Source organism: Candoia aspera, chromosome 1 (assembly GCF_035149785.1).
Source record: "Candoia aspera isolate rCanAsp1 chromosome 1, rCanAsp1.hap2, whole genome shotgun sequence".
NCBI lineage: Eukaryota > Metazoa > Chordata > Lepidosauria > Squamata > Boidae > Candoia > Candoia aspera.
Window position 1 is genome coordinate 175,977,965 of NC_086153.1, and position 12,702 is coordinate 175,990,666.

At 38.3% G+C, this 12,702-nt stretch overlaps 1 protein-coding gene across 1 annotated transcript in view; it reads right to left on the reverse strand.

Annotated features, from left to right (window-relative positions):
- NBEAL1 (neurobeachin like 1) overlaps positions 1 to 12,702 on the reverse strand; it is a 103,053-nt gene that overhangs the window by 21,339 nt on the left and 69,012 nt on the right. Inside the window, exons 31-42 of the mRNA XM_063317976.1 lie at positions 11,446 to 11,751; positions 11,213 to 11,362; positions 10,243 to 10,400; positions 9,200 to 9,324; positions 7,976 to 8,102; positions 6,753 to 6,901; positions 4,278 to 4,411; positions 3,587 to 3,688; positions 2,849 to 2,944; positions 2,624 to 2,748; positions 1,668 to 1,808; positions 272 to 402 (exon numbers count right to left, since the gene is read on the reverse strand). Coding sequence (XP_063174046.1) covers positions 272 to 402; positions 1,668 to 1,808; positions 2,624 to 2,748; positions 2,849 to 2,944; positions 3,587 to 3,688; positions 4,278 to 4,411; positions 6,753 to 6,901; positions 7,976 to 8,102; positions 9,200 to 9,324; positions 10,243 to 10,400; positions 11,213 to 11,362; positions 11,446 to 11,751 — 1,744 coding nt within the window. The remainder of the gene's footprint in view (positions 1 to 271; positions 403 to 1,667; positions 1,809 to 2,623; positions 2,749 to 2,848; positions 2,945 to 3,586; positions 3,689 to 4,277; positions 4,412 to 6,752; positions 6,902 to 7,975; positions 8,103 to 9,199; positions 9,325 to 10,242; positions 10,401 to 11,212; positions 11,363 to 11,445; positions 11,752 to 12,702) is intronic.

Consider the following 12,702-nt stretch of genomic DNA (forward strand, 5'->3'; position numbering starts at 1 on the left):
TATTGTTTTCTAAGCCAGATACCTCTGAGGGAGAAGAGAAGAGAAGAGGTCAGTCATGAAAATCCATGAGTCACATTTTACTTTAAATAAAAGTGGCTTCTCTGAATGTGTAATAGAATGGCAACCATAATAATATGGCAAAAACATATTTTAGGAATTTTTTTTCTATTCATTCTGTAATCACAGGATCAGAACATAAGCCAGCGTGTTACTTAAAGAATAAAAGAGAATCCATTGTTCTGTGTAGTTTATTATTGGTTTAACTTCTTACCATTTTGATTTTCTAAGAACTCGGGGAAGTAGAAAAATTCTGGTATTAGCTCATTCACATCATTTGGATTCTCCATGAGAGCCTGCCAAGTAGCAGGAATAGAATGGAACTGTCGATCCGCACAGTCAAACCTGCAGACAGAAGACACAAAGGCAAGCCATCCAAATTACACATCAGTATTTCCATCAAAATTCAGTTTAAATAATGGAGTTGCATTAACTTTAGTTCAATGCTCTTCCCATAAAATCAAACATGGGTGCAATTAAAAAAAAAGTAGTATAACTACTTATTTCAACAACGCATACTGGAGCTGTACATGCATTTGCACATATTCCTGCGTCACTTTTGGACTACATAATACTTGTTCATTCAAGAACTCTACTTAGCTATTAACATATAAATGAAGTCTGGATAGCAGCAAACTGTGCATGGAGGAAGACCGTGTGTGGCTATTACAAAACTTGCCAGGAAACTGGGACATCACCAAGTGTGCCAAGATTCCTTGGCAATGTATCATGAAGCCACTATCAGTTCACAATTTGAACATCTTACTAGAGAATTTGAACTGTGCTATTCAAATTATATTGAAGCAGTAAGTTTAAGTTACGCAGTTGTACACTTTCTAATCCAGAAAGGCCAACAATCCCAACCAATAATCTATTTTATTAATGGCACAATCATAAGCATGTTTATTCAGAAGCAAGTTTCAGTGTGTCTCAAGGACTTTTCTCTCCAGTTTGTGTCTTAAGAACTGTAGCATATAGTGTAATTCATGATTCAATCTCTTCTCTCCTCTCCTCTCCTCTCCCCCATCCCGTTTCATTTTCATAGTAAGCCCATGACATGGATTAGGATAAGGGATAGCAAGTGGCCAAAGGGCAAGTGGCCATTTCAGGCTGAGTGGAATTTTATTCCAAGTCTTCCCAGCCATAGCTCAATCCTCTAAGCTAGGAGTTGAAAACTCACTGGCACTGAAAAAGTACATTTAAATTTAAAAAAAATTAAATTAAGTAAAGTATGCTACACCCAGCACACACATATATATGCACACACAACCCATTAAAAGTTACAAAGAAGTGGCATCTCTAGAGGGCTTCCATCCAAAGTTCTCATTCTGTGGATAGCAAGACAAATTACACCAGAATGGGTTACTAATCTACATAAATATTGTTTTTGTTTTATCAGAAAGAAGGCTTCTTGCTTGCTTTTCTCAAAGGATCTATCATATTTGCAGCTCTTCTGAAATACATGCAAGGGTCCTTCTCTTTTCAGAAATAAGCATTCTGCCCTAAGTATGTGAAGAAATGATACCTTTCAAGGAAAACAACATATTCTGCAATTCAGCCATTAAGCCAACAACAGAAATTTAGACATCTCTTATTTCTTAATACCATACCTCCCACTCTGAAGCTGGATATGCAAAGTGGTAAAAGGCTCAACCCGAATGAGGTAATGCATGACCCCAGCCGCATTGGAGTAGTGAGTGCCATAGTGGAACTTGTCAATAATTCCACGGGGGTCTTCAAAGTTATCATATCTTAAAAAGAAAAAAAGACATTTTCGTAATTGAGAATCTATTGGGATTTATAGTTTTATTTACCCTAAGATATTATATTAATACCATTTACCATCTGGGACTTTAAGAACACTCAGATTTTAAAAACTCATATAAAAAGAATCTGGGAGCTGATCTATCAAGTTTTTCTTTTTTAACTAGGCTGAGCTTTAAACACTAGAGTAAATCTGTATTGTCTTTTCAGTTTATAACTATATAGCAAATAAATAAACACCATATGTATGAGTGGTTGAAAAGCAAGAGAAACAGTAAGTGATATGGAAAAAACAGAATTTTTGCACTAAAAATATTTCATGGAACAAAGAGCACAAAGGTGCTGCCTACCACCCAAAGCACTTCTTTCAATCCAAATAATTTTTGAAGCATTCATATTATACACCAACTCCACAATGCTACCTCCACCGGCCTTTTCTAAGATAGTTAGGGCTATGTACAGTTCCAAATTCTCAGTGATGAACGGCCATTATTTTAGCAATATAGTTATCAACCTCCCTTTTTTGTCAAAGTTTTATTACTGCTTGCTTCCCTCCATATGCAATAACCATGCTTTAGTTTCAAACATCTCAAAAGGCTGCAACAGTTTTAAAAGCTTTTATCCTAAATCCACCTATCAATGCATACTTGGACAGCTTTCTTCAATTTCTTCGCTACCATGTGAACATCAAATCCCACTTACTACTTGGAAGAAAGGAACCAACATAAACATTAAGAAGAAGCAGATCCATAATAAGTGACAGTTAAATCAATCAATTCAATGATTATTTCAAAAGAAATACCTTTCCTTTACAGCTCTCACATTCTTTTCATTCACTACACCAATGGGTTTAGACAGATCCCGAAACGCTGCAGGATTATTCAAATCCAATTCTTCTGAAGTGTAATCCTGCAGGATCCATGGAAACTTGAACAAAAAGGAGAACATTCTTCAAATCTCGTATTTGTTCTTTGATCAATTATAATATTGTATCTGGTCAGAAACAATGGGCTGAAATAATACTTACAACGGGATATTGTGCAAGATCATTATAGGTTCGTCCTGCCATAGTATTTAACTGAATGAGATAATCAAAATTGGATATTTCCCTGTTCACCCATTTCTAAATAAAGAAAACACAATGTTGAAGCTAATATCGTGTAAACGAGTTAGTGATATATTTTACCATATTTCAAGCAAACAAAATGGCAAAAGTAAAGCAACATCCACGTTTATTCAGATTTTTATGCCACCCTGCCCCTACAGCCATGTAGGAACTAGAGCCATATAACCATAAAAAAATAATACAACATTCATATTATTATTGCTTCCCTATATTATCTAACTAACTTGTCTTTCAGCAGAATGCTCCATTTAGGATGAGACTGTGTAAAACAAAGCTAATATTAGTGTTATTATTATATTGTTTTATTTTAATAATATAGTATTCCCTATTTTTAACTGTTGTAAACCACCCAGAGTCGTCGTTATGAGATGGGTGGTAAAAAAAATACAACAAATAAACAAATAAGAAAATAGATTTCATCCTATATACATCATAAGTTAAAGTTTAGTGTATGCTCCAAGTGACAAACTCTTTTTAATAAAGAAGAAGCAGAAATAGAAGAAGTTATCATTTAAATATTACATTTATCTGTGTTTTTAAAAATGACTATTGTGGTGTTTAGAAATCTGAGTGACACCAGCTGAAGGAGCTTTCATACCAAGTAAAAAGAGAAATGAATTATTCTGGTTATTATCCTACCTGTGTCAATCCAGAAGCTTTAAATAATTCTTGGGGAGATCTGGTCCCACTAATATTTTGAGAACACAGAGACAGAATTCGGCTATATACTCTGTTTCTTGTCTACAAGAAAGAAGGTACATTGGTTAATTTATTCAATACCATTATCAGAATTTCCCTATGTTCATATTTGGACTTGGTTCTTTGGCAACCTGACTGTGGGGCTAATCCATTCCATGCAATTTAATATTATACTGTAATAAATTCTCATGCATCTCAATAAGTGCTATCACATTACTTATAGGTGCCTTGCCTCAACACTCATCATCCCCAGCAAGAATGGCCCACTACACTAAGTGTTGAAGAAGGTTATATCCTCAAGAAAGGCGCTAAAACCAATCTTGCTTTTCCATTAAGCATATCTGTATAAAACATGGTTTTTAAACTATGTATTTTGGCTTTCACTATTGAACATTTCAGCTGACCATTAAAAAAAATGTAAATGTGCACCTAAAATCCTAATATGAAACAAGACTTTTCAATTACTTCACCATCCCAGGCTGGGTTCATTTTTAGCACAGCCAGGAATATTGTTGATTTGAGCCCATTCATCTGTTCCCAGGAGATCATTGGCCAAAGTCAACAGTAATGAAAAAGATATTTTAGGGATTTCTCTTGAGGTATTCTGCACAAGAAACGTAAAATTACATACCTCCTTTTTAAAGTTAAGGAAATAGTTAGTCTGGTCAATAAAGAAGATCTCCAAAGCCGACCTCCTCAGATTATAACGGCGCAAGTGAATCTCTCGAATTTGAGAAAGAGGCCATTTAAAATCAAAACCTATACCTGGATACAGAAGAATTTCAGTTTATTCTTAACATTATTCGAAGAGAAGGGATCTAATAATTATGAAAGCCAAGGAGCTCTGGTAACACGGTTGGAAAAGTAAAAACTGCCTGTTGGAAAGAGTCATAGTAAAAACAGAAGATGTAAAACCTTTGCTAAAAATCACGGCCACAGATCTAAGACAGGAGTGAGCAACCGGAGGCATCAGGATCACATCACTTCAAACTACCCTTTTGCAGTTCCCTGTCACTGAGAATCAGTGGTAAAGTTTACCAACAATTAAGATATGAAACAAACAAGAACTGTAGTATAAGATCTAAAATTGTTGTACTCCATTAAACAGAAAGGTACCCAATTTGCTCCCCAAACAAATGAAAAACAGAAAATTCTGCCCCAGTATAGTTCTCAACCTTCCCCCTGTCCCCAAAAGAAAACATTATGTGTTGCCTGGCCACCAAATAGTCCCTATACTGGGCTTAAGAGAAACAATTAACAGAGTTTTCTTTATTGGGGGGTCTATCAGAATGATATATTCAGTCCACCTTCCATTAAACTCTCAGAGAGAGAAATGGATAGATGGGAGGATGTTACATTATGTCATGTCCCCACAAATGAGGAGGAGAAAAACATTTCCTTTTTTTCCCCAAGGGACCTTATTTTCTTTATTAATTAGTAATTGTTCAAGATATAATTAAGACACACAAAAAACATTTCCAAGTAGTAGAGCAAGCCAACCGCCAAATAAATCTGTGCGTACATTTGAACCAACAGGGATTCCCAACACACAGGGCCTAGAGAAGCTACAGAATACAGACACAGAATAATTCATTTCGGTCAAAGCTGGGGGCAACTTGAAGGCCTTTTAGATATTGAACTACAGCCTTCAGCAATCCTACTCAGCATGGCTTATATTCTGGGAGGCTGGGAATTGAATCTGAACTATTTGTACAATAGTTGGAGGGTCCCTATACAGTCAATAAACACGTTCCAATAATGTCAAAATACTTCAAAATAAACCTCTCCTCAATTTTTAATTTTTTATTTTATTTATCTAAGTGTGTGTTTGTGTGTGCAGGTGCCTTCAAGTCAGTACTGACTGTTGGCAACTATATGAACACGTCCCTGCAGTCTTCTTGGCAAGGTTTTTCAGAAGGGGTTTGCCCTTGCCTGCTTCCTGGGCCCAAGGTCCTCCAGCTGGCTCTGTGCCTCAGGCAGGTAGAATTTACAGCCTCCCAGTTTCTAGCCTGGCACCTTTAACCACTACACCAGACTAGCTCCCCCCTCCTGAAATACCTGCAACTTAGTGGTCATTTGTCCATCTATCTCAGCTCCCCTAAACTGGAACCATCCAGATGGGGGCCAGCATTTTGACTTAGGATGTTGTAGAACTTAATACCTAACTAATTTTGTTTTGAAATCAATGTTAAAAATAAAGCAACTGAAGTACAATCTTGTCTCTACAGGCAGCAACACAATAATACTCTAATAACTAGACCATGATATGTCACTTGCAGACCTCAATGTGTCTAATGATACCTTCATTAAAGCACTTATGATCCATGTCCCACCTGATATTTTTTAGAATCTTTTAATTAAAAACAATGGAAAGCTACATCACTGCAAAGTAAAGCCCCCGGCCTCATGCATTTCTATTTTCAAGAATCCTCTGCCCCACCATGTAAACCTCAGAGGCAGTAACAGAAAATAAAGATGATAGAGAGCTGCACCTGGCACCTTATTTTGGCATGCACCCACAGCAGTGTCTAAAGGATCTTGTGGGTTTTGTCGTAATGCAAAAGCAGTGTTGCATTGCAAACACAGCCCCTTTGGGGCATGCATGCCACAGTGTGATGCATGTAGAAAACAGGTAGGTCATTTGTGATGCTGCAGCACTGCCTTCATCAGCTTGATTCCCTTTGCCCCTCCAGATGCCACTGGGACCCATACACCCAGAAAGCAGATAAGGGCAAGCTGACGTTATAAAATCCATTGTGAGAGGCTGGAAGAGTGGTGGGGAGCACCTTCATCAACTTGCCTTCTCATAAATGGGTGTTTCATGATGGACCATGCTCATCATGGCAGCCATTTTGGGAAAGGACCCACGTCATGCCCCCGCAAACTGGGCTCATCAGCCACAAAAGATTAAGGATCCCTGGAACCTAGGAGAAGGTTCTGCACCTGCGATATTTTTCTCGACTGCAATGCAAATGGAGAATTCTAAATTCTAAACTATCAAGCATTTGAAATCTTTCTTCCAGAAATTCATTCCAGTGTGGAAGAGTGGATGTAGCCAATCAACTACGCAACACATAGTGGTGCAACAGAAGTCCACAGGTCTCACCTTCTTCTTTTTCAGAGCTACCATCATAGAAGTAAATGTGTTGTGTAGTGACCTCCAGCCTGCCAGGAATTATATTAATTATTGTAATAAGTTCACAGTCTTCTGAGAGCACAAGCTTTTCTTTCTGACCCTGCTCTTCTTTTCCATCCCTGCAACAGAAATATCACATGATAGGCTTGATTGGCTGGATACTACAAAAGTTATAAAACAAGGCATCGGCATTTCTTAGCAAATAATCCGTACTTGGACCTCTTAAACAAATGATACATCACTGAATATTAATTAACAAGACTGATTAGTATCAAATAGGATTAGCATTGTTTCTGATATATCCCTTAAACCAGTGAAGATAGGAGGAAAAAGCTGCTCCTTGCGAAGAGAAAACCAGGAATAAAGGAAAGTTTGATCCTGTGATGAGTTTCATCTCTCAGTCATGAACAGTGAGAACTTTTATTTATCCCACTGCCAGCACAAGAGACACTACACATAATTCCTTCCCTAAAATATATTTTAGTTGGATAAAAAAAGATCTATATAATTAGAAGAAAAGATGGTTTATGCATGTGCTTCTTGAAACAAAATGTCTACATGCAAAAATAAAGTAGAAGCATTTTTTTTGCAGCCACAAAACAGGTAGGCACACAAGTCCTAAAAAAGCAACACACTAGTTTTTTTTTTTAAACTAAATTTATACCTATGGGATAGGCAGGCTACAAATAAATAAATAAATAAAGCTATTGTTTGAACTTCTTTAGCAGAAGAGGTATGGTATTAGTCCATATTTACTATCTATACCAATGTACAAAAAAATGACAAAGGACATTATTTTTAATTTTTTAAAAAATATATATTTTAAAAATCATGATAGGAAACATTGGAAGTACTTGTTTCCTGCGAATATTTTGTAATCTGTTTTTTATTGTTAATAAATTTTAAAATGTTGGAATGATTTTTTTTTCCTTTGGAATGAAACAGATCTTGATCTATCAGAGTGCCGCTAACTTAGAACATTCCAACAAAACGTATCAGGTAGACTGTCTCATTCCAAGCTTGAAACCAATCTCTTTCCATTTCATGCATATTCATGTCTGAAATTGAATACATTTTGTAGAATGGTTTGTGATCATGTGAATAGGAGACAATCATGTAAAAAAAAAAACACCTGATGAGCATGCCCACAAAATTTTGCAGCCCTGCTCTTCCTTCTAAATTCATATACATACATATTTTTGGTGGATGTTGGATCTTCATCTGGCAGTTCAAGTATATCATCCTCCATATCACTGACTTTTACTTGCTTCACTGCCTCCAGAAGCAAAGCTTCACTGGAAGGTGGCATCTGTAGCACTCCTTGAAAGATAAAGGGCGTATCCAGTTAAACAAAGTCAACCTCATTTTACACTCTAATAGGACATGTATCTATCAATGAATAAAGTAAACATTACAAAGAACATTGTGTTGGCACTACAGTAGGACGCTTTTTTCTCCTTGCATGTGCAACACCTATGCAGAACGGGTTATTTAGCTGGCTGAGGTAGTTTATGTATTCCTCCACATGTGCACTTAAGAGAAGTTACTTAGCAGAGCTTTGTGAGTTGCAGTATTGTATTATCAATGCTTGCTCATTTGCATTCGTACTTGTAACCATTAAGATAAAGAGACACCACCTCCCTAATCTAACATCTGCCAAGAGGAGGGAGGGAGAACAGCAGCTGCCTAAGAGCAACATTCTCATAAAACAAGGGTTACTTAACATCTGCAGATGCTGCTTGCTAGGGACCCTGTCTTATCTAGAAATAAAAATACAAAAAAGTGTCAAAAGCCCCCAGACAGACCCTTGGCAAAGGTTCCACTATCTAAAGTTATGATCAAATCCATGATAAGGTGGGCTACCAATCCATCTCCAGGTGTTATTCTTTATACTCCCTCTCTCTTAAGAATTTTGATGTAGACGCAAAGTCCTGGGAGGACACTGCACACTACCAGCTTTGAGTTCATCCACTGCCATTCTTGGGGTTCCTGGCATACGGAAAGGATGTGGATTAGCATATCCTTCTCTGTCAACTCTCTTAATTAATTTTAATTTACTTTTATTTTATTCAATAAAATCTTCTTTGGCGTTTCACCCTGGTTTGAGCTTATTGCCTTGATCTTAAAAAACCTATTGGCTTCTGATTGACTGCCAACACAAACGTTCCTCCATCCACATTCATGCTGGCTGGAGAATTCTGGGAGTTGAAGTCCACACCTCTTAACGTTGCCAAGGTTGAGAAACACTGCATTCTACTGTAATTTTAGCAGATTTGCTCAGAAAAGGAACACTTTTATCACAAACAGAAAATACAGTTCCCTAAAGTTGAAAGGAATTAAAAAGATCAGTGAGAAATCAGGATGGAATACTTTTAAGAACCAAATCAACAGTTAATAAAATAGCCACTTGATCTCACCTAGATTATCCCTCAGGGCACTGGCCTCCTGGTGAGGGCTGAAATTGTAATTTTGTACTAATTTTAGCCTCATTCGTGAGAAATTTTCCACATTTGAAAGTTTCCAGTGAATGAGATTTGGCTTCCTGATGAAAGGAATATACCCAAAAGAAAAAAGAAATTTAAAAACATTAGGCATGTAACATTACTGTTTGTACTGAAAAGGAATGAGCAATACTTGAATACAAGATTCAAAAAAACAAAACTGCAGCAGTTAGGTTTTCTTCTTCATGATTTTCTCACAAACTGTTCCAGGGGGAGCATGAAGACCCCACTAGTTGGGGAAAATGACCTGGTCCCTTCTCATGTAAGATGGCCTCCAGGCAGGTGTCTTAATATGTATGATCCTAAAAGCACAAGGGGAATTTCCTGCCTTGCTTCAATAACTATGAATTATCTCTGCCAACAGCTCAAAGCAGACCCAAAGCAAACAAACAAACAAAAGTGGGGCGGGGAGTTCAGCTAGGCATTTTTAGTGTGTGTGAAGACAAGGCTACCTCAGGAGTCATGAAATCTAACAGGCTGCCCCTGATATCTCAAAGCAAAAGTGAGCAGAATTCCAGTTTGCAGCATCTACATTTTTCCTCTAGAATCCTAAGGTTGATCAACTGGAGAGAGACAGCGAGCGAGAGATGACAATAAATCAAAAAGTAGGTTTAGAACTTTAAAATTCTGAGCCCAGGAGTTTGTTTCAAGTATCAGAACTTCAGAATTTACTCTCAGCTACTGGAAGCAGTATCATTTAAGCAGGAAAAGGAAAGTTATTTTGCCACTGCTTTGGGTAAATAACAGGGAATGAGAAAACCTTGCCAAACTATTGCTAGTCAACAAGCACTCCATCTTCCGCCCACCTTGGGAAACTGATCGTGCTACTGCGCCATCAGGTCCCAAAGGTGCTACAAAAAGTTCCAGGATTTTCTTTTTTGGTTGTTCAGCCGCATGCCTTGCTCTAGAAAGGTTAGAATATGCTTCAAGGAGAAAGAAAACATGGTGACTTCCCCTACCTTTCAGCCCAAGGGCCCTGTCCACAGGCTAGATAAAGTCTGGCAGCTCTCCACTGCCTCAGAGTTGTTGTGTGCTGACCGTTCAGCTGCTTTAGCGTGCCGTTGTAACGCATGTTCTCCTGCCGCGCCCTCCGGTTAAATGGCTCCACAAAGAACTCCTGGAGACAGAAATGTACGTGATAAACCTCACAGAATTCTAAGTGCTGAGGAAGGCTAGAGCAAAGGGCTTGGAAAACCTGTTACACAAGGGCTTACTCTGATAATCAAAACAATAATCCAAACTGCAAGTAATACAGAGAAGCAAGAGTATTTTTCTGCGTCATCAGCTAAATAAAAAACGTAACTCTGTGCATCACCAGCCAGCAAAACGAACATTCCCCAGGTAAACCGACATACGAAAAATTGTTTCCAACAGCAACCAGAGGGAGAATTAGTGTTAGAGTTCTTTCCCTTCACTGTCAAAGATAACAGTATTGGAGAAAGAGCCATGGTTAACACCACATCCTACAGAATCCAGTCTCAAAATATCGCCATCCTCACATGATTCTCTTGCTCAGGCAAACTCCTGAGAAAATCACTCCATGGGTAGTCCTCAACTTATGACCAGAATTGGGACTGGAACTTCCGTGCTAAGCGAGGCGGTCGTTAAGTGAGTCATGCCCGATTTTACGACCCTTTTTGCCACAGTTGTTAAGTAAATCCGGCTTCCCCCACTGACTTTGCTTGTCACAAGTCAGCTGGGAAGGTTGCAAATGGTGATCACATGACCCTGGGATGCTGCAACTGTCATAAATACGTGCTGGTTGCCAAGCACCTGAATTTTGAACATATGACTGCAGGGATGCTGCAACGGTTTTAAGTGCAAGGACTGGTCGTCACTTTTTTCAGAGCTGTCGCAACTTCGAACAGTCACTAAATGAATGGTTGTAAGTCAAGAACTACCTGCACTTGCAAAATGTTAAGATTTTACCTGAAATTTGAGCTTGCTTTCCCCTCTCTCTCGTTCCCGTTTATGGATGTTGACCATTAGCGCCTCAAAGCAATACTTCCAATATACGGCCATATGCTCATGGCCATCACTGAAAATGCTGAGCTCGTACTGCTTCATATTGGGAATAATCTAGTCCATAAAGGATAAGAAGGTTAACATGCACGTCTTTCCTCTTATGCAACAGACAAAAAATTAAAAAACTCGCAACTTACGTATTTATCGATGTAAGCCTGCCATTCATCAGTTCTACAATAGTCCTGGAAGTCCTCAAAAAAGGAAGGGCTTCCATTAGTGGAAGGCAAGGAAGGCAAGTGCAAGTTCATGAACAGAAGGTCATGTATTTTGGAAATGAGAGTTCGAACTAGAGGGATCAAGAAGGAGTAAGTTTCAGTCTTTTCTTGGATCGATCTGCTCAGGATGCCTTCCAGTTTTCCCAGCAGATAACAGGATTCTGCTTGGTTGTCAAGGACTTTGGTCTGAAGAAGGGTGTTGAGCTTGGCTGCAGCCATTGCACAAACCTGGAGTGGGGGCAACGGGCAGAAAAACAACTATCAATCACTATACTTAACAAGCTATTTATTTATTTATCAAATTTATATAGCCGCCCATCTCACCAGAAGTGACTCTGGGTGGCATACAACAAGTCATATATTCTTCCCCGAAGGAATTTCAATTCTCCATTTGCAATTCTTCAATTTCCATAAATTTTGGGGTCCTGGGGTAGATTTGAAATTTTGAGAGCATACTAGAGGGACTCATGAAATTTTTCTGATGGTGGCTATAGCCAATCGCAAGACACTCATTTACTAGAAGACAACCCAATCACTGTGTTGAAGCCCTCCTCCATTATATTTTCCAAAGGCATCTTGGAAGGGTCCAGAGGCATTACTGAAACTACAGTAATACTGGTTGTGTTTGAGGCTGGTGCTTTGTTTTGCAGCTTGCTAGCTTCTCATTTGTTACTGTTTAATTAAAAGAATCCAAAGATAAATTAAAAAGGGCAGGAATCTTAGTGGGAAGCATATTATCACATAAGGGAAGAATCTACATTTTGCCTTTCTTCTTTAAAACTCAAGGAGCTGCATACAATAGCCTTTTCTCCTGATTAGGGCCAGATCTGCTTATCTTCATCAAGGTTACCCATCTGGCCGTGCTGGTGGTCAAAATTATGTCACTAGAAAATGCCTACTGAAAAACATTTTCTATGAAAGACCATCATGTAGGTAACATCTTCCATGGATTCAAAACCATAAACAAACTGATATGCATACCATTTTTCTGGCCATTTGGAGTTGAAGCTTATTAAAAGCAAAGGAAGGGAGGGAGGGAAAGGCATGCTCTTGATTCCTTGCCATCTGGACATTTAAAAATATAGCAAGTAGATTAGCGAGGTCTTAATTCATTCTGAGGTGCCATTATTCTTCAAGTTACAATGTTCCTGACTTTCAGTTGGCTCAGGTCTTATTAGC